The sequence below is a fragment of the Vespa crabro genome, chromosome 2, assembly GCF_910589235.1.
Source record: "Vespa crabro chromosome 2, iyVesCrab1.2, whole genome shotgun sequence".
NCBI classification, from domain to species: Eukaryota; Metazoa; Arthropoda; class Insecta; order Hymenoptera; family Vespidae; genus Vespa; species Vespa crabro.
Window position 1 is genome coordinate 21619473 of NC_060956.1, and position 22970 is coordinate 21642442.

Below are 22970 nucleotides of genomic sequence, written 5' to 3' on the forward strand. Positions count from 1 at the left end.
ATCTATCGATGTTCGATCTTTCGTGGGATCTAAAATCCGAACGAAAAAAAAAAAGAAAAAGAAAAGAAAAAAAAAAGAAAAAAGAAAAAAATAATAAAAAACGTAAAAAAGAAAATAAAAGCATACGTGTAATGAATTAAATCATAAATTTTTTGCCTCCGAGAGGATACGAGCATGGCAATACGAGAGAAGCGACGAAGAAAAAAGAGAATTAAAAGAGGGAAAGAGAACAAAAAAAAAGAAAACAGAAAATAAAAATAATAATAAAGAGAACATATTATACGTGTGTATATATATATATATATATATATATATATATATATACATATATACATATATATATATATACGCTGTTTCATACCGTCGCTGCTTTCAGTTTTTAACCGAAATATAATAAAATAATAAATAAAAAGAGAGAAAAAAAATGCAGTGGTCTACGATAAACTATATGATGTATGTATATCCTATTTCAAAATATCTAAACTAAACGTGCAGATTACTAGAAATTTTATATTTTTTAATCGAGACGCGCCAACGCCGACACGTCCTCGCGCTCGTTATTTTTTTAAAAGGAAACACCAACGCCGAAGTTGTTACATATCATTGTTAATTTACTTGTATGTATAAAAGCATACATACATACATACGTACATACATTCATACATACATACATACATACATACTTGCATACATATATACATATATACATAATACATAAGATGAGAAAGACGAAGCGCATTCGATCGAACAAGAAAAGATAAATCACACTTTTTCTTCTCTCTTTGAAACGAACAATTAAATAAAATAAAAAAGAAAAAAGAAAGTAAGCTTCGTTCGATCCGTTTGAAAACGTAGCACCATTAAAAATACCGTAAGAACGTAAAAGACGAAACGTGATTGGCCGGTTTATTTGTCCATCATAAAGGCGCGAGAATATTATAATTTTTTTCGTATTTTTCAACGTGATCTCTTTTATGTTTAGCGTCAACGACTCTCTCACGATCGCCTACTCGTTATGCATGCTAATAAATGTGAGATTGTTGATGTGTGCGTCGCTTGTCTGCGTTTTTAAACGACAAAAATTGATAATCGTATTTTCGAATGTTCGCACGCACATCTGCGTTCCATTGAAAAACTAAAAAAAAGAAAAAAGACAAAAAAAAAGGAAAAAAAAAAAGAATAAAACAATAACAAAAAAAAAAAATCACAAAAAAAATAATAATAATAATAATAATGTGTATATCAAAGCGTATCACGTGCTCTGAATAGACTTCGGATAAGCAATTTATAAAATGCGTTCTCTACCAAAAAACGAGAAGAAAAAACATAACAAAAAGTAAGATCCAAATCAATCGCTGCTATAAAAAAAGAAAAAAAAGAAAAAAAAGGAAATGAAAAAGAAAAAAGGGGAAAGAAAGAAAGAAAGAAGGAAAGAAAAAGAAGAAAAGGAAAAAAAGGAAGAAAGACAAATGTCAGTCATTGCTGTCACAAAAGTGAATTGCAACAATGTCGAGAGTAATAGCGCGATGACGTTGCAAATATTATTCCTAAATACAACCGCTCCAATTTAAAGTCTATAGAAATATCGAATTTTTTCTATCTCGCTCGATGGACTACTATTTATTCTTCGACTTACGTACTTAAAAATCCTTTGGTTATATTTTTCTATATAAAAAGAAAGAAAAAAAAAAATTATCTCTAATCTATTTCAAGCGCAAAAAATTTCAATGCACGAATCTTCTCTCTTACGCGGGATAGTAAAGAATCCGATGTATGTGAAAAACGAGAAAATTAAAAATAATAGAGAAAAAGGCGCAACACTTTTGCCCCCAGCCCCCCCAGCCTCCTCCACCCACTTAACAATTAGGATATATTGTTATAGAGAAAGAAAGAAAGAAAGAAAGAATGATAGAAAAACAAGTGATTCAATTTTTTTCTTAAAATTAAATGTAACAAAGAAAAAAAAAAAAAAGAAAAGAAAAGAGAGAAAAGAAAAAAGAAAAGAACGAACACGCCGAATGCTCCAGAGAAAGAAAAGAAAAGGGGTAAAAAAAAGAGACAAAGAAAAACATAAAACATTAAAACAACCTCGTATGATCCATTTACAAGCATACGATGATCACATTACTTACATATACTTACATAAGACAAAACACGCATACATACACGCACTAACATACACACACACACACACACAGAGAATAGATACACGTGCGCTTCTTTTTTTATTACTACTGTATAACGCGTCACATATATCTTATTTGTTATGAGTTTACGAGAGAAAATGCGTAAGTAAAAAAAAAGAAAAAAAAGAAACAAAAAAAAAAACAGATCCATATCTCTACCATTAAGTTTACCATTATCATATATATTTAAATAATATATTATATTATCACACAATCTTTTTGCACACTCCTCGCCTTACCCTTCTTCTTCCTCTGTCCACTTTACTGTCCACCACTTGCCCAAAATGTGTATCATTGTATCAACCTTCTCGAGAACAAATGGTGTTGTACTTTTTCATATAAAAGGCATTGCCAAAATAAATATGGGGTTGGAAAAACTTAAAATGAAAAATGGCGTCCGATCGTTTATATTACCCTCTCCTAAATTTCATTTTTATAGGTCGAGTAAATAGAGAAATTAACACTGGATACCTTGCACAAATTATTTGGACAAAATTTATTATAAAATATATTATGGATTGGTTAAGTACATATCCAACTCTACGTACGTGAACAACTTCTAATCGTAACAACTACGTACACAATCAAATTCACGGTGATATTCGTTAATGAACGAAAAATCCTGTTGTAACAACTTATAGATATTGAAAGGAAAAAAAAAAGAAAAGAAAAGAAAAGAAAAGAAAAAAGAAAAAGATCGTTCTTGAAAATAAATGAAAGACAAGAACTTTGATAGCAAGTTATTGTTAAAAAATCTTAATTTAAGTTTGAACATTAACAAAACATCGTCATTTCATCTCATTCTTATATAACACAAATAATATAAAAATTGTAAAATAATAAAAAAAGAAATCAAACTGATGTAAACTTTCGAGTGCTTACTAAAGATCTTTCATACATTGCGCTCTACTTTAAGTTTAAATCACAACCACAAACGTAAAAATTAAGTCATCGCATTTGCGTCTACTCGACTTAACGTGTGTGTATATATATATATATATACATATGTACGTATATGTGTATATATATATATATATATATATATATATACATATAAACTTAAAACATATACAATTTACAGATAAAGTAACAATTAGCAAATTAAAGTGATCAGTAAAAACAAACGTAACATTTATGTCGTTTTCTATCCTTCTTACTTTCATTCTTTTTTTTTTTTCTCTTGGAAAGGGGCCTAAGTTAAAGGGATTTACTCGAAAGGCTACTTATCGTTGTCAACATTTAACACGGAAAACCTCTAAAGCACCAATTAGTACTCGATATTCAACGTACCTTCATCATCTACATATAAATTTCGCAAATTCACAAATTTTGATAAACTGGCCCCAAAATATCAGTCTTTTAATTTGAATTTTGTTAGTTCCATTAATTAGAAGCTCAACATGGAACATCGTATAAATATTTGCTCTATGTTTGTGTCCAGTTAAAAGCTTCTATTGTATAATCGATGCTACATATAGCGAGCAGCCCATGGTCTCAGTAATTTGAAATACACATAAATATTAATAATTAAATAATAATATCTATTATGAAATCTCCGTCATATGATCTGCGTAACTTTTTCTTCCGACAATAAGCAAATAGAAAACTGAAATATATTCTAACTTTTCTAAGGAAAACTACATTGTCTTTCCATTGAGATATGAATTATTTACATTGTTTGACATTTTTTCGTCGAGGTTCAGTCATACATAATATTCTACGTTGTTACAAAGTTAATAACTATTATTATTTTAACGAAAACAAGTACGAAAATCAAATATACTACGGTATATACCCATCTACACAACAACGGACCGCAATCTATGCATTGATTATATAATAATATTTTTATATGATATACCTTACTTATTACTCTAATTGTGTGAAATGAATTAAAATAGACTTAGGGCATTTGATTCTCAAGAGACTTTTGAGCACCTTTGTTGTCAATGCCTGCTTTTTCCTTACGTTACCACCATTCTTCACACGCACGCATCATTTCAGTCTCACTGTAACTTCTGTTATTTATTTGTATGTGCCCTTTCTCTATTTAAAAAAAAAAAAAAAAAAAAAAAAAAAAAAGTAAACTGTCTACAAATAAATAGGAACCAGCCTGTGCATTATGTGGTCACTAATCAACAACAAAAAAAGAAAATCTGTCCTAATCGTAAACGATTGAGTGATAATCAATAATGCTAAATATTCAACGCAGTATAAAATAAAAAAAAAAAAGAAAAAAAAAAAAAAAGAACTGCACGAGAACATATACGGCATACGTTTGCATTTTTAAAAAATGAATTCGAGTAATAATTTGATCAACTAAAGCTATAGTAGCTATATCATCACCTTTCTTTTTTTTGCATGTGCCACTTTAACCACACTTGTAGTCTCCATAATCAATGTTTCTAATATGGCCACCGTGAGTCCATTTTTCACTGCCAATTCATCGTGATGAAACTTAGTCCATTCGTCTTCTTCGGCCTGGGCCTCTCTCGCTAATAATTCATCGACTCTATCTCTACGTTTTCTACTCCAACGCATTACCATATTCTCCCTTTGTAATTTTGTTTTGAATCCAAATAATGTCGCTACTTCCTTACTAACATATTCATGAAGCTCTTCTACGGTCTTTGGAATTTTTATAGCTGGCTTTGTCTTTACATTTGGTTTTGTCCAACTTGGACCAGGTTTCTCGTATTCCGCTTGATAAACTTCCGAAATAGTTTCTTTACATAATTCGAAAAGGAATGTATTATAAATCTTTCTATCTTTTTTCGCGATCTCGTTACTTTCTTTCGTTAATTCACAAATTTCCGGAGGTGCTTCTAAATTCATAATATCTTGACCAGATTGTTTAGCTTTGTATATTAAAGCCGTAGCCTTTTCTGTAAAAGCTGTCAATTCTTCTATATTCGAAGGTATTACTGCAGGAGGCGGAGAAGGTGATGCAATAGCTATGGAAATTCGATTATCTCCTGGAGGTGTATACGGCGGTGGAGGTTTATTTGGTATTTCTCTAACGTAGTATACCTCTTCAGCTTCCAATTTTTTGATCTATTAAAGAAAAAAAAAAAAAGAAAATCCACGTGAATAATATAATTTTATAATATGCAAAATATTTTAAATAATATATTTTACCTCTAATTCAATTTGAAGTTGTTGTATACGAAGTAGCTTAGCTTCCAAATCGGCAACTTCTAAGCCAGGCTGCTTCAACGAAGCTGTAGCATTTAAATTAAAATAATATATATTAAATGTAAATATAATAAATGTTACGTCTAGGAAAAGCAACAAGATTTGTTACAATACATTAGGGATAATATTTTACAAATTTTAGTGCTTCAAAAAATAGAGGAAAAAAGTAGTAGAAAATCGGTATGTCTTTTCAAGGCACATATGAAACCAATGCTAAAATCTAAGGAAATCAAACATTCCAGTATGACTATAGAGACGATGCTTTCTTTCTGGAAATATATATATACAAATATATATATATATATATATAGAAGAATTATATAAACGTTGTTGTAATGTGTCGTGATATACAACATTTACAAATCTTCCTGTGCATCAATAAATTAATAAGATTCAAGCATTCATGCAACACTGATTAGTACAAAATGAACAAGTTAATGTTCGTTTCATTCGAAATTTCATGATATATTACCTTTAGGTAAATATTATCTCGACTTTGCTATTCTGAAAATAAATAACACATAGCTATACCAGGCAATGCTTTGCAAAGGAGCGTTCAGCCATTATGAAAATTTAAATAGATAAGATAAAAGTGCATATATTCTTTTTTTTTCTTTTTCTTTTCTCTTAAAATTCACTTCTGCATGACATAATTTTTACTATAAATTTATCATTTGAATTCATAATACCAATTCATTTCACATTTACTTATTTAACATATAGACGAAATATTGATCAAACGATAATAATTATAAAAAGTTTAAATGAAGTTCAATACATGGAATTATGTAAACGAATTTACATAAAAGATTTGATGAATGAAGATACAGAATCAGAATAATACTTAGAAAATCAAACACATTTGACTATTTTATATATATATATATATATTTTATATATACATATATATATTTATATATATATATATATGTATATATAAATTAATATCTTTAAATTATAAATATGTAATAGAGATGATATGAATGAAACTATCTATACTTCATTCATGTTGTAAAAATCTTAGCATAGACAGCAATAATAAATTATAAAGAAAAAAAAAAAAAATAAAAAATAAAAAAACTAAAAAAAAAAAGAAAAAATACCTTTTATTTTATCGATCATAGCTTCGATATCTTTTTCCGACGTCGTAACGATAGCCGTTGCATGAAAATCCGTTTTTGATTCATCCTGTTTCCCCATATTCGTATTACTAAGTAGATCATCGTCCAAGGCATCGATATTCAATCTGGAGTTACTTAAATCTCTTGGAGAATCTATTTCGATCTCTGATACACCTGCAGGTGTATCACCACCCTCGCTAGAATCAGACGATACATCTTCATGCTTTTGTATAGCGCTCTTTTCTACGTCAGTTATTGTTTTAACGTGTTTTCCATCTGACTCTGATAATAGATCATTCAGTTCTGTGGAAACTTGTTCAGTTTCAATTTCTGTCAATTTAGAATTATCTGATACCGTATCCTTTATAATCTCAATATTTTGATCAATTGATTGATCTATTTGCATTATTTGATTTTCATTAACTAACGAGGATGTATGAATTAACGCTTTAGCGGATATTGTTTCAACTGTTTGCACATCTTTTTTGTCTTCTTGTGAAGTTTTCACCAACTCCGGCAATGATTTTTGTGTAATTTCATCCAATATCCTTAATACTTCAGTTTTATGTACCGCTTGATAATTTTCTGACAGGATCGTTCCTTTTTGTAAACCTTGCGTTTTTTGACTTTCCGTTTTATCAAGAATTTCCGATACTTCAAGACTTTCCTCAGAGATATCTTCATATTCGGGATCTCTTAATATTTCAAATGGTACTTTAATAATAATATCGGTAGCATTCGTTGTAGCTGTATTATGTTTCTCTGTAGATTGACAATCAATCGGAAGATCTTTATTTTCACGTATATCATTTATTTCAATATAGTTTTCTTTATTTTCCGATAAATTATCACTCTTGTTAGAATGTATTTCTGATGATTCAGGATGCTTTTCTATTACATCTAATCCACTTTCCGCTACTTCAATTAAATTATCAAGTTGTTCACCATCAGAACTATCTGGTTCTGGTAATGATTCCAAATATCCTTCTTCCTTCAGTCCTATTGGATGTGTACTTTCTTCTTCCGTAACAGGGAGATAAATTACATGAGATTCCTTATTATCACCGTGCGTAATACTTTTATCAATTAGTTCTTCATGAGATAATTCGATCTTAGTGCTAATTTCTAATTGCGGTAATATATCTTCTTTAGATTCTGAATCCAGCTTGTTGATTATTATTTCTTGAGACTGAACTATTTCTTTTTCGACAATATCTTTTTCTTCTATTTCTACGTTTAATTTTATATTTACCACGGACACATCATCTATTTTATTGGATGGAACATCTAATGCGTCATTAACTCCGTTAATATGATTTTTATTATATTCCATATATAATGGAGTATTATTATTTTTATTATTATCACTTGTTGAGAATTTGTGGATTTGTAATTTATCATCGAGCGTAGAATCGCATGTAATAGACGGAAATGGACTGTCTATTGTAAGATCCATATTATCTGTATCTAAAATGATCTTTGTTTGAATATTAATTTCATTCGATTCATTGTTTTCATTTTCTTTCTCTAAGATAGATGCTTTAATAGATTTTATATTGTCCAAATTTTCATCGGTTTTATTACCTGTTCCTATACATTGCCTACCTTCATTATCATACTCTTTATCATTTTCTCTGGCTATTATATCTAATATGTCATCAAGTTCATCAGTAGTTTTTTCATTGTCCGTTTCATTAATCTTTAAATTAAGAGGATCAATATTTGTAGATTCTGCCCTCGGTAAAAGCATAGACTCATCTTCTATAGTAACTGATAAATTTTCTGTAAAATCTTGAATGACAGCAACGTTTTCTACTTGCGATATATTTTTATTTTCTGAACTAACGTGAATCTCTGATTCTACTTCATGATCCTCTGCTTTTTCCCATTCATTCTCTACTTCGTCATTGCCAATATTAAATGAATCAGATATAGTCCAGTCGTCTTTATCTACAGACATTTTTTCAGTGGAAATAACTTCCGATTCATTTTCTTCTACATTGAAGTCACGTTTATTTAAATTTATGGACAATGTATTTGCATTTTGTGAAATTATATTCTCTTCATCTTTACTATTAGAATTATAATATTGACCCGTATTTATTTCTTCTCCATTAGAAAAGTCTCTTGAAGACAAATGTATTTCATTATTTTCTGAAGAAGATATATTTTCAATTTGCAAAGTATCGTCAGTACTTTTAAATTGTGAAATATCTTCAAAATGTAATATACTTTTGTTGATCATTACGTCATTGTCTTTTTTCGAACTATCATTCTCATATATCGGACATTGTTCCGATATATTCGTCGAAATTGTTTCTACATTTTCAGACAATTTTTCCCCATATGATTCCTCTATTAAAAGTTGAGATTCATCTGTTACATGCTGTTCATCAATTATTTTTTTATTCAAAGATGATTCAGATGTATTCTTTGTGCGTTTAAGATTTTTATTTTCCTCCATGGTTATCGGTGATTCTGATTTTTTCTCAGTAACTGTAGTAGATAAATAATATGGAAAATCTTTGTTTAATTTTTGTATCTTTTGCGTACTTGTTTCCAATGGTATACTTGAAGAATTAGTATCACCTTCAAGTATTTTTGCATGTTCGGATATAATTGATTTTTCGATTTCATTTAATATCTTCTTACTTTCCGCTTTATAATCTATTTCTTGATTTGATTCTGAAAATAATGTTTCCCCTTCTGGAATTAATTCAGACACAACGTGACTTACATTTTTCATTAAATCTGTAGACTCACTGGCCGATTTCAATTTCAAAATGCTTGCTGAATAACTTGAGATATCAGAATTAATATCGGTTTTAATGGGAATTTCTGTTTCTGTAATGTCCGACTGAATGGTTTTATTTATATCTTTATGAGAAATTGATGTGTTATTGTCAATTAGCTCAGATTTTGAAAACACTTCTGATATATCTTTTAAGGTACTTTTTTCTTCATTATCATGTTTTTCGGTGGATAAACTACTAATTCGTGACATCATTTCTGATAGAGCTTTAAGCTCATTTTCAAGGCAATTAATATCTTCATTTAGATTTTTATTATTTAATTGTAAAAAGTGTAATTTTTTAGAATAAGTAAGCGTTCCACTATCGTTATTAGTAGACAAAAGTTCCTTATTGGAGTTTTGAATATATGATTCTGATTTATTTGAAATAAGCTTTAAATTCTCTGTTTTTGATGTTTCTATTGTGTTGGACTGTGACATAAGACTTTTTAAAGGCACTTGTTCAACATCAATTAAATCTGATTTTGGTTCTGTTATTGCAAATTGATCGCTCCTATTACTCTTGGATGGTTTTAATTCAGATGCTGTAAGAATATCTGTATCAGTATTTACTACGCTAACTTCACTTGGAATATCTTTTGAATTATTGTCAGATGATATTGCAACTGTAAATTGTTCTGGTACGGAAACAAGCGTGTGATTAGTTTGAGTTCCGCTTGAATGAAATGTGGTATTATAATGTGTAGCTTTGTCGCCTTGATCATCATCAGAAGTTGATGACATTGAAATAGACCTGAGTTTTTCATATTCTGTATCTTTCAAATCTGCAAATATGGACTGAACGTTATAATGAATATCTTGTTTTTTAGCATTTGATGATTCCAGCGCATTGTCCCTTTTAATTATTTGCGATGACTTTGAAAAATTTGTTCCTTCACATTTACTTTCATATATCAAAGCTTGAATATTTTTAACAATGCCTTTTTGTTGAATTTTTGTTGATAATAAATCAGATTCTGATCTCGAACGTAACAGATCACTATTTTTATAAATTTCTTGTATTCTCTTAAGCGGAATATCAGGTACTTTAAATTCTGCCAATGATTTAGACTCTATAGCCAATTTGTCACTATCCTTCACAGCTTCCTTTCTAGACTCCAATTTCTTTCGCATTTCATGAATAGTCGTATCATATTTCTGTTAAAAAAAAAACAAAAAAAAAAAAGAAAAAAAAAAAAAGAAAAACCCCTAACATATTAGTATTGTACAAAGATTTATAAAATTGTTAAGAAAATTATATAAAATACAGACCTTAATTTGATTTAACAAATTTGCTTCTAATGCTTTTAACTTTTGTTTCGTTTGCTTCCTAGCTTCTTTTTTTAAACGTGACATTTCTATTCTACGCTCCGCTAATTTTTCTGTTAATAATTCTATTCTTCCTTCCACATCACTTGTATCAGATGAGATTGTAGAATCTATACAAAAAAAAAATATATATATATATATAAACATACACATACACTCTCTATAATTAAAATTTTATAATAATTTACTAATTATTAAGGAATAGATTAATATTTGGAAATAAAAATTCTTTACCTTGATGAGATAAAGCAGAAGTTGCAGTGACAAGTTTATATGCAGCTTGTTCCATCCGTGCAACACGTTCTTCTTCTGCTCTTAATCGTGCATCCCATGCCATCCACTCTTCTACACAATTTCTACGCGATACAAGTGCTGCTTCTCGTGCATTTAAAATTCTGCATAATGTATTATTATTTAAAATATCATTTATGTTCACATAGCATTAGATATATATATATATATATATATATATATATATATATATATTACTAATTAAATGACTATAATAGGACTGAATAGTTATAATATAATAATGAAAAGAACAGATTATATTCAAAATTTCTGCACCAAGTATAAATTCTGCAATAACACCAGCATGCAGTTAGCCACTGAAGAGAATCTATTTTTACAATGGTTGACTTCATGGTGAATACACATTTTGGGTGTATTATTAGAAATCTTATATATGGCTGCAGAGATTCAGTAAATTATTTATTTGATTATTAATGGTGAAATATCAGAGAAGAGAGAGAGAGAGAGATAGAAGAGAGAATCATGTTAAATGAAAAAATTACTTTACTAGATATACACAACAAAATATTACTTACTGTTCGAGCTTTTTTGAAGTTTTATAATCATGATTCTGTGATCTGATAACTATTGATCTAGTATACTCTTTCTCATTATCTACAGAATTATGATTTGAAATAGCAAATGTACCAAGCTGAGATCTAGCAGATATATCACCACAATTTTGTGTACTCTTTACTTTATCCTTGGAAGGATAATTGTTTTCATTATAATTTTCAAGACTTCTTTCAAAAACATTTTGTACCGAAATATTTTCTTTGCTTTCATCTATTATATCTGCAAATAATTTGGAATTTTTGTCTTTCATAGCATTTGATTGCCTGATTAAAACTTCAATAGCATTCTGATTAATAGTCTGATCGGTACTAAGATCAAGCTCATCTAAAATAGAACCTTCGTCATTTCTATCCGATTGAATGAATTCATTTTCTATTTTTGTACGTTTGTTATGATGTTTTGTAAATTCTTCTATTTGAGAACTCGATTTTGATCTTAATATATTTTCCGTTAATATGGTAGATGATGATCTTGTTCTTTGACATTTAGAATTTTTCCGTTTAGTGCTTGCTTTAAATTCAGAATTTTGTTGAAATTTTTTTGTAATTTCTTTATCACTAGAAATTGATTTATCCGTTTTAGTTGAATTTCTTGAATGAGTTTGAAAGGTATCTTCAGAAACTTGAGAAGACTTTGATGTCTTTGACAAAGCATCTTGATCGATGGAAGTTATTTGTTCTTGTATCGTTTCAGTATTTACCGCTGTATCCCTTGAAAATGGTTCTTTATCTTTTGACGATATCACACTTCGAAAGTCAACTTGCGATGACTTAGATTTTTTTGATAATTCGTCTACTAAAGTATCAGATTCTGACTTAATATATTCTGTAATTGTATTATCTAAATCTTGTAATGATTGTAAACTAATAGTCTTTTGTTTCTCATGTACATGCCCAGCTACATTCACACAATGTCCTTGCATTAATTTCGATTCAACATCAAGCTGATGGGATCTTAATTTTATAATATCTGCTTTAGGCATTTTTTCTTCAAACTTACGAGATCTCAACTCGTACTTTAATTTATTATTACTACCCTTTTGAGAATTAAGAGTATATTTGTTTTGTGATTTTAAATCTTCCATGGTGTCGTTTAATTTGTCATATTTTAATAATGAAATATTAGATTCGTCCACTAAGTTTGCAATTTTTTCGGCACTTGATAAACCCACTTTCTGAAATTGCAAATCATTTTCCGTCAATTGTATTTTCGAATCTATTTGTGATTTATCATGTTGAGATTTATCAGAGTCTACTAAAGAACTCATTGAACTGTTACTCCGGATATCGTAGCCTTTCATTGGGCCAGATAATCTACGTGGAGATTGACTATCAGCACTTCTTTTCAATTTCGTTAAAATATTTTTCGTAGACATTTGAGGATTAAACATGTTCCTTTGCTTTTGTAACATTAATTTACGTTCTTGGCTCGCAATTTTATGAAGTTCTTTCAATCTGTTTTAAATAAATCCATCAGATAATGTTAATCAAATTAATAATAAATAATTAAGAATATCTCATAATTAATAGTTATATACCTATTCATCTCATCTTTCTCCTGTTGTAATTTTAATAATAAGGCCCTTTGCTTCTTCTTAACCGAACTAATACGACTATCTTGGCCAGTATCTCTCAATGCTCTTTTTTGCTCTTCCAATTTTACTAATTTCTTTGTCCTATCGTGTAATGTTTTTTCACGCGACTTGAACAACATTTCTATCTTGTCATATCTTTGTTTTTCATCTTTTATCAATTGAGCTATCTAATAAAAGTAAAGTACAATATATTTTTTAAACGTTATAAATATCCATTCACACATATATATAAAAAAGAAAAACATGATCTTACCTCTAAATCTAAATATTTGTTAAAAGAACATGTTACATCTCTCGTAGAAATACTAATTTCTGTACCAGTTTCTGTTTTTATAGAAGATGTAGTTTCATGTAAACTGATCTCCGACATTGTTCTTACTTTACTAGGCAATGAAAGATCTTCTAGCTGATCCAAATCTTCAAATTGATCTCTAGAGCCTAAAGAAAGTAATGGAATTTCACAATCTTCTAAAGATAATTCCTGTCCATGTGCATTTTCATGAATTTCCAAAAATCTATTAGATAAATTACGTCGTCCTGGATATATGTCGGTTTGAGTTCCAATATCATTAACAGTTTGAGTCTGAACTTCTGCTACTTCAATGACCGATTTAGTTCTTTTCCTTAAATTATTGTTCTGTTCATCTGTTTCCTCTTTCTTCATGAACGATTGTTCATCAATGAAAGAAGCTTCATCAATTTTATTCGTCATTCGTTTGTCAGTAACAACTTTTTCTATCCCTGTATTGTCATTAATTTGTGATACTACTGTGGGAGAAAACAAAAAAAGAAAGAAAGAAAGAAAGAGAAAAAAAAGGAAAAAAAAAGAAGAAAGAAAGAAAAAACAAACAAATACTCAATTGCAATTGTAGAACTTATATGTTTATATAAATTTACCTTTGTCCGTATTTTCCTTATCTATTGTACCACTTTTTCCTATATCCTCCAAGTGTAATATCAATTCATCAGTGACCTGATTTTGTTTCTGTATTAATTCCTTTTCCTGTTCATTTTTTACATTATAAAAACTTTTCTCCACATCCATAACTTGCCTGAGTGATTCATTCATTGAATCTAATAGATGTAACTCTGCTTGAAACTGCATATGCAAAGCTGTCGGATGAAGCTGAAAAATTTTATTTTGTAAAATTATAAAACATTACAAAATTAATATATCTATAATGTCACGTAGAATTTTACATATACTCACAAGCTGTATTCCATGCTGCATTGTTTCTGGTTTCGCAGTTGTTTTATATTTCGAAGTTTTTCCACAATCAATATTGGTATCATTATTACTCTGTGCCATTTGTTTTTTTCTTTTCGATCGAAATATAAGATTCATATCGGGTGTAATTAAATCGCGAAACTCCTCTTGCGTATAATTTTCATCCCTAAAAGATATCCTCCTTGGATCTAACAAGGCTTCTGGTAATGAGCTTTCATTCAAATCAGTTAAATCATTATTACTACTTTGAAGTTTATTAGATAAATTAACATCTTGAGAAAAAGGTTCATTTTTATTACTGCTTACGTCTGTACATTCTAAAGAAGAATTTTCAATATAATTTGAATTCTCATTATCTTTCCCTGATTTCTTAGAATGTAAGCTTTGCATTGTTTGAGATTTATCAATATCTTTACTCTGTGACTGTTGGGTAAAAACTGCGGAGGAGCAGGTGCTGCTACGTTTTTTTAAACTGGTATTGGAGTCAGATACAATCTCAATATCACCAGAAGTATCTGAATATGTAACATAATGTTTTCCTTCAATTCTATTTATAGATGTCTTAGTTTTATCATATATTCTCTTATTATGCTCTTTAAATCCTATACCTCCTTGTTGTTTGTTAAAAGACTGATTTAACACTTTATTTTGTTGTTTCACTTGTTTATTATCCGATTTATATTTGTGCTCATCAGTTTGTTTCAATGGTTGCAAATCTTCTTTGCATTTATATTCTATACTATCAAATACCATGCTTCTAGCCGTATCTTTTATAATATTTTTTTGAGAATGCGATTCGTTACCACCCGTCTTATTTTTACATTCTAAAGAAGTGTCTCTTAATTTTGCAGATTGTACATTGGAACACCTATGTTTTTTATCATTATCCTTTCTAGCCGTAGAAGTTGCAAAATTTTTTGTTTTTGGCTTTGTCAATACAAAATCACTTTCCCTTGGTAAAAATAAAGGCAAACGATCAGTTTTAATTCTCCCTAACGATATAGAACCACTTGTATTGTCTGTAATATCCTTTCTAGAAACGTGTCTTGGACTTTTAGATCTTTTACTAAAATCCGATGAAGAATACAATATTTCATCACTTTTTGTATACAAAGAATCATCCTTTCTTATTCTTTTTGATCTATTTTCCTTTTCCCTAGAACTTTCTCTAACGTGCTCTTTCTTTTTAGAGAAACTAGATGCTATTGAAACATTTGGTGCTTTTAAAGGTTCGATGTTTTCACAAGCAACTACAGATGGCCCCTCAGAAAAATCTAATTTCCTTTGTACTCTTTCTCTCGATGTTTTTTCCGATCTTTCAGGCACAAAATCATTAGAAGATACAGCCAATTTTATTCCAGCAACATCTTTTGAACTAGGATTGTCTTTAGAAGAATAATCTAATGTCTTCGTGGACATTTTTAAATCTGGTACTTTTAATGGCTCTCTAAAAGCCATATTTTGCATTGCTTGATATAAATTATGATTACTGCTAAATTTTAATTCCCTCGAATATACTTCAGCTTCTGTTCTATTACCAGAGTCATATAATTTTTTCTGCGTATCGGGATGATCGCCAAGAGAAAGTTTTCGTTTTACTGCACTAATAAATGTAAACGGATATGGTTGTACAGGATGGAAAGACAACAAATTTTCTACATTTTTAAAATCAAGCTGTGGTATATCATTGGTCTTTTCTTTCAAATCTACCTTACTATCATCTACTTGCTGTTTCTTTAATCCAAGATGTGATCTAAGTTGTGTCTGTAATTATAAAAACAAATCCATAATACAGAATCTAACAAAGCCAAAAATAAAAACAAAAAGAAAAAAGAAAAAAACACACAAATAAATATAATTATATACTTACATTAACCAAACTCTCTGCACGCTTAACAATAATATCTGGGTCGTTAAAGAAGACATATTTTTTTTTAAGGCCTATGTCTTCTTTTTTACAATTATTACTCATATTTTCATTTTTGACGGATATAGATACCTCTAAGTAGAACTACTTTTTGTAAATCTATAGATTTACACTTATACAATTTTCCTTATTAATTATTAACTGAAAGTGATAAAAATCTTAAGTCAATAAAAATAGAACATATTTTTAACTAATCAATTTATATACAATCTTTACAGTACTTGTTTCATGTTATTTACCTTATATACATATATATATATATATATATATATATATATATATATTATATACCTTATTATATATATATATGTATGTATAATTACAATTGATTTGACCATAAATTGATTTCTTTTTTTTTTTTCGAAGAAGTACATTTAAATTACATGCGCTATAAATACGGCTTACAAATAAACAAAATAAATCTTATCGATGAAAATGAAGAAAGAAAATATATAACTTACGCTAAGTCATTTTGCTGTTGTTGAAAATATAAGGTACACAAGAATAAAGAATCAATGTGATGCATTCAATCGAGCATATTTAAAGATACCTCCACGAAATCATAACCTATATTATTGAAAGAAATTCGTTTACATTAAATAACGCTTATCTTTCATGTGTAATACTGATATTTATAATTGACTATATATATATATATATATATACATATATATATATACACATATATATATATATATAACACTGATTAAGATTATAACATTTTTATTCTGATAATTATTCACATTAGTATTGTGACACTACAACAGAACCGTCTTAAACTGACTGCAACGGTCATTTGTATACGATAGATCACGTGGTACTCAAGAATTTACTACTTTGCAAAATTAAAGATGGCAACAATGGGACCGCACATAATCGATAAACTGCACGTATATGCATGAAATAAAAAAAAGAAAACGAAATACGAAATGAAATACATCGTATAACAATTTAACGAAGAAGATGTTATAAAATGTACATGCAAAATAAATTATTTTCTTTTCGCGGATTACCATAAATATAAATTATATAATTTGCAATTGCACAGTTACGTACATACGTAGACAGTATAATAATTTTCACCTGATTTTGATTTTCTATGATACATTTCGACAATTACTCATGAGTGTCACTCTCTAATAATATTAAATAATCATTTTCACATAATCATATTACATTATCAAAACACTATTCCATTAAACTTATTTTATATTAAATATATTCTGAAAGAAAGAATCTCTATCGATATTTTACTAGGTTAGCACAGTATCTTGGATTTGAAGGATCTTTTTTCTTTTTTTTTCTGCGAAACGATTGGTTACTCAAATTTTTCTTTTGTTTTATTCGTTACGATTAAAAGTAGAACGTTTATACGTAAAATTGAATTTGAAAAAACAGAAAAAGAAAAGAAAGAAAAGAAAAAGAAAAAACAAAACAATATAGAATATAATGTGCAGATTTAGAAATTTTATCCCGACGAAAATTTTTTATAATAAACTAGGATATAAAATATATCCAATAACGATCCTCTACCTGATTAATGAACTACTACTACTACAGCATAAATACGTGTTTGTATATGAATGAAATACACCATCAATGTGATACACCATCGGCAAGTATATATGTATGCTCATGGATTTTTAATAGTTCAATTTCTTTCCTCTAGATGGCGAATCAAATCAGACATTGAGAAAAAATATCCCTATTTGGAAAAGTTTATGTTGTAAAAAAAAAAAAAAAAAACTATAAAATTGAAGACTTCTTAAAATTGAAAAATTCTTCGAAATAAGATCTTAATGATCAAAGTCGTTGAAAAATTACACTCGTACTCATTGTTGTCGTACTCATTGGCGTGAATTATCATAAAACCATGGGTGATAAACAGTCTTAATAGAATTATAAAAAAGAAAAAATATTTTGATATGTACTACAATACCTAACAATAATTTCCATTGTTGTTACAAATCGTTTATACAAAATAATATAACAAAACTTATTTATTGTATTAATTGAAAGTAAAGCGTAATATGTTTGTTCGTAAAATTACAATAATAATTTATTGCATTCTATCGGGATTTATATACTTTAAATGCATAACACAAACATAAAGTACTATTTAAATTTTTTAATTGGCCAATGAAATGATCTCTTGCAATGTATCATCCAATGCAATATATACTTTAATATAGTGACGTCATGTGCATTTAATTTAATGGAGGTTAGTTTTGACATTTGGCGGGAAGCTAAGTACTGCTAGTATCGTTTCTCGTTTCATTCTTTAACATTTATTTTATCGTGCAGAATTTGTTTACATTGTAAAAATATGCCTGATATAACCATCAATGGAATCGTTATTAATTTTCCTTTCAAACCATATCCCGTTCAAGAAGAGTACATGGCTAAAGTTATAGAATGTTTACAAAATAGTAAACATGGTGTTTTAGAATCTCCAACAGGTAAATTTCTAATGTTTCTACTTTATTAAATTATATGTTAGAAATTTATTGAAATTTTTCATTACAAAATTACAATTGAAAATATAGGTACTGGAAAGACACTTAGTCTTTTGTGTGCCTCGTTAAGCTGGTTGATTACAAAGAAAGCTCATTTGCAAGCCGAAGCAATAGTTGGAGCTATTGAAAGATCTGACTTAAGTGGACACTTCTTTAATAAATTAAATGATGGCCTTGAAAAAGCAGCAGGAGTATCAGACAATACCGCTTCTTTCGGTTGGGCAATGCCAAAAATTATTTATGCATCTAGAACGCATTCGCAATTATCTCAAGCGATGCAAGAATTAAAACGTACTACGTATAAACACGTTAAAGTGTCAGTCTTAGGATCTAGAGATCAGCTTTGTATTCATCCGGAAGTATCAAAGGAAACAAATACATTTAATAAGATACAAATGTGTCATGCAAAAATTAAAAGTAAAACATGCTTTTATTATAACAATGTTGAAACCAGGCATGTATAGAATTGATTGAATTTTCATTTGCATATTATTATTTGTAAGAATTAATAATTAACAAAATATTGTAGAAAAGAGGAACCAGTCTTTAAACAAGACATATTAGATATAGAAGATTTGATTAAAGCAGGACAAAAGATGAAATGTTGCCCATATTTTTTGGCCAAAGAGTTAAAACAAAATGCTGATATTACATTTATGCCCTATAATTATTTGTTAGATTCAAAGACGCGTAAGACTCAAGGAATAGAGATACAAAATAATGTTATCTTATTGGATGAAGCGCACAATATAGAAAAAATTTGTGAAGAAGCAGCATCGTTACAAGTAATATGCAATATAATTGAAAAATATTGTTCTTCTTGTTATTAATCAATATTTGACCCATTATCATATTATATTCTTTTATATAGATAAGCAGTACGGATATAGCAATGTGCATAGATGACATAACTGCGGTAATGATAGATATTAGCAAGGATAATGAAAATGAAATTGATTTTATGATGCAAGATTCTGTGAATGTACAAAAAGATTTTACTCCAGAAGATTTATGCATCTTAAAAACAATGTTTTTGGCATTGGAAAAAGCTATTGACGATATTAAAATTACAAAACAAGATGAAGGCGAAACATTCCCTGGAGGATATATTTTTGATCTGTTCGGTAAAGCAGAGGTAAATAATCTGAATTTACACAAATTTCATACATTTGTAATGTAATAAAATGATTTTTTTTTTTTTTTTTTTTTTTTTTAGTTAACTCATGGCAAAGAACAGATAGTGATAGAAAAATTAGAAAAGATTATCTCCTATTTAGTTACAACCAGTTCATCTCCGTTTTCTAGAAAAGGTAACGCGTTACAAAAATTTGCAGATGTATTAAGAATATTATTCAGCAGTGGTACCTCTTTGCAATATAGAGAAAGAATTAAACAATGTTATAAAGTATATATTCAATTAGAGGAACAAAAAAAAGGTCATAAAAGTAATGGATGGCAAACTAAAAATGTATCTCTTAAAAATGAAGGCAAAATTATTAGCTATTGGTGCTTCAGTCCTGGTTTTAGGTAGAAAATTTTATCCTCCCTTATATTTATATAAATTAGATCTTTTATATTGAATATTATTTAATCATTCTATATATAGCATGCAACAATTAATAGATCAAAGTGTTCGTTCTGTAATTTTGACAAGTGGTACGCTATCTCCTTTAACGCCATTTATATCAGAACTTGGAATACCAATAGGTGTTCAACTTGAAAATCCACATATCATAACGGGTCAACAGGTGTGTGTTGGTGTTCTTAGTCAAGGACCTGATGGACATCAACTTAACTCTTCTTTTAATACTAGGTATTCATATAAAGCAATAATATATAATCATCTAGTGTATCATTATTTGATATATATATATATATATATATATATATATATATATATATATATATATATATAGTAATGAAAAATTTAATATCATATTTCTCTAGAAATGATCCAAAGTATATAGCATCTCTTGGACGTACAATATACAATTTTAGTTGTCTTATTCCACACGGTTTATTAATATTTTTTCCATCTTATCCAATTATGCAAAAGTGTAAGGACGAATGGCAATTTTCTGGTTTATGGACACAAATCACTGAACGTAAAGTAATGAAAAAGAATAACTATCATAATTTTTTATCGCATATAAATTTTTACGACATATTATTATTAATTAATATTCTCTTATATTAATTTCCATTGATGAACAGTCCATATATGTGGAGCCCAAATCTAAAGATGGTTTTCTAAATGTTATGCATGAATATTATCAAAAGATACAAGATCCATCGTGTAAGGGTGCCATATTTATGGCTGTATGTAGAGGAAAAGTAAGCGAAGGTTTAGATTTTGCCAATGCCAATGGTAGAGCTGTATTAATCACCGGTCTTCCATTTCCACCTATGAAAGATCCAAGAGTTATATTGAAGCAAAGATATTTAGAAGAAATCCGTCGTAATGATAAAAAGGTAATAAATGGGATTATTTTGACTATCATTAAAGAACGTAATACAATTTATCATTTGATTTAGGCATTAACAGGACAGCAATGGTATCAACTTGAAGCTTCACGAGCCGTTAATCAGGCTATCGGTAGAATTATACGTCATAAAAATGATTACGGAGCTATAATACTTTGCGATTGTCGATTTGAAAATCAACATTTTAAACAACAATTATCCGCTTGGCTAAGGCCATATATTAAGAAGTTTACTAATTTCGGGATGATTACTAAAGAGCTTAGAGAATTTTTTCGATATACTCAACAGGCTGTATGAGATATAGATCATATATTTTCAATAACAATTTCTTTTTTTTTAATAATCATTATATCATATATCATTTTGTAGTTTCCACAACCAAAAATGGCAAATGCCCAAGACAATAGTAATCTATCATTACCTGCTGTTCCGTGTGCTTTTGATACATCATCACGATCAATGAAACGATCGATATCTAATACTAAAGTACAGTCAACTCTAAAAGAAACGTTTAATATCGATCAATACATGGATGATACTGTTAAAGAACGATCTGTTCACAAGACAGAAACGAGTAATATTTTTTCCGAGTTTGCATCGACCAGTAAAAAATCTGTGATAAATTTTGGTCATTGCAAATTAGGAGAAAGTAGCAATAATTGTGCATTAGCGAAGAATTCTATCGAGCCGGTTGTAAAAAGAAGAAAAATTAAAATTGTTACAACAGAATATAATACGAATCTATCCGATCTTTCAACTTCTAGTAATACTGCGAAAAATGATACTAATGAATCTAAACAAATGTCTGATGAAACTAATAAGGAAATAGACAAGCGCGAAATGGGTAAAACGTATATCAAAGATGTAAGTTAAGTCTGTAAAGAAAAAAAAAAAAAAAAAAAAAAGAAAAGTTATAGAAAAAATTTATACAAAATTTTTACATTATAGGTAAAACGGTCATTGACAGAGGAGAATTACAAAATATTTGGAAATACTATTAAAGAATATACTAAAACTAGTGATTTGAACGAATTGTTGAAAACATTGGAATATCTGTTTCCACCGAAAGATAAATTGCAACATCTTTTCATAGGTAAAAAAAAAAAAGAAAATAAAAAAAAATAAAAATCGTAAAGATCGTACAATTGAAGTATTAAAAAAAAAAACGATATATATATATATATATATATATATATATATATATATCTGATCTTTTTTTGTCCCTTTTCTTTTCCAGGATTCAAAACTTTCTTGAAAAAAAGGCACGTTGAACTTTTCGACGAGTACGTTAAGAATATAAATAAATAAAAAAGACGTAATAAATTGATGACATATATAAAATTATGAATAAGACGAGAAAAAAAGAGAGAGAGAGAGAGAGAAAAAAAAGAGAAGAAAAGAAAAGAGAAAAGAAATATCAAGAAAATATTATACATTCGGATAAGTATATAAAATTTTAATTCTGTTGTACATATAAAAGATATTGAATAGAGAACAATTTTTTTTTTTTTTTTTTTTTTTTTTTAATACCAAAACATTCATATAAAATATAATAACATATGTTAATAATAATAATGATAACAATAAGATTTATATATATTTTTTATTTATTTGTTAATAAAGAAAAAAGAAAAAGAAAGAACTACAATTTAATACCGTGCAACGTAAACATGTTAAAAAATTACATTTGTATAGATCGATCTTATATATATATATATATATATATATATAT

At 28.4% G+C, this 22970-nt stretch overlaps 2 protein-coding genes across 8 annotated transcripts; one reads left to right on the top strand and one right to left on the bottom strand.

The window, feature by feature from the left end:
* Positions 1–2654: 2654 nt before the first annotated feature.
* LOC124432967 (uncharacterized protein PF11_0213-like) lies at positions 2655–17721 on the bottom strand. Of its 7 annotated transcripts, none has more exons than XM_046982373.1 (13): positions 17322–17721; positions 16700–16805; positions 16182–16379; positions 14294–16075; positions 13981–14209; positions 13337–13851; positions 13027–13250; positions 11450–12943; positions 10857–11017; positions 10566–10732; positions 6485–10451; positions 5325–5407; positions 2655–5240 (listed from the first exon to the last, which is right to left on the bottom strand). In XM_046982373.1, exons 3-13 carry the CDS (start codon positions 16281–16283, stop codon positions 4521–4523), a joined length of 9444 nt encoding a protein of 3147 aa, XP_046838329.1. In that variant the 5' UTR covers positions 16284–16379; positions 16700–16805; positions 17322–17721; the 3' UTR covers positions 2655–4520. The 7 variants fall into 7 exon arrangements, with proteins under 7 accessions (XP_046838329.1, XP_046838330.1, XP_046838331.1 ...); XM_046982374.1 differs by having other exon boundaries at positions 17295–17721; XM_046982375.1 differs by lacking the exon at positions 17322–17721 and adding an exon at positions 16982–17255.
* A 727-nt stretch (positions 17722–18448) lies between these two features.
* LOC124432995 (regulator of telomere elongation helicase 1 homolog) lies at positions 18449–22639 on the top strand. The gene is made up of 12 exons (XM_046982452.1): positions 18449–18697; positions 18785–19208; positions 19284–19539; positions 19626–19889; positions 19971–20281; positions 20361–20567; positions 20702–20864; positions 20969–21226; positions 21290–21529; positions 21608–22102; positions 22187–22331; positions 22476–22639. The coding sequence occupies exons 1-12, from the start codon at positions 18565–18567 to the stop codon at positions 22544–22546; spliced, it is 2967 nt and encodes a 988-aa protein (XP_046838408.1). The 5' UTR covers positions 18449–18564; the 3' UTR covers positions 22547–22639.
* The last annotated feature ends 331 nt before the right edge of the window (positions 22640–22970 follow it).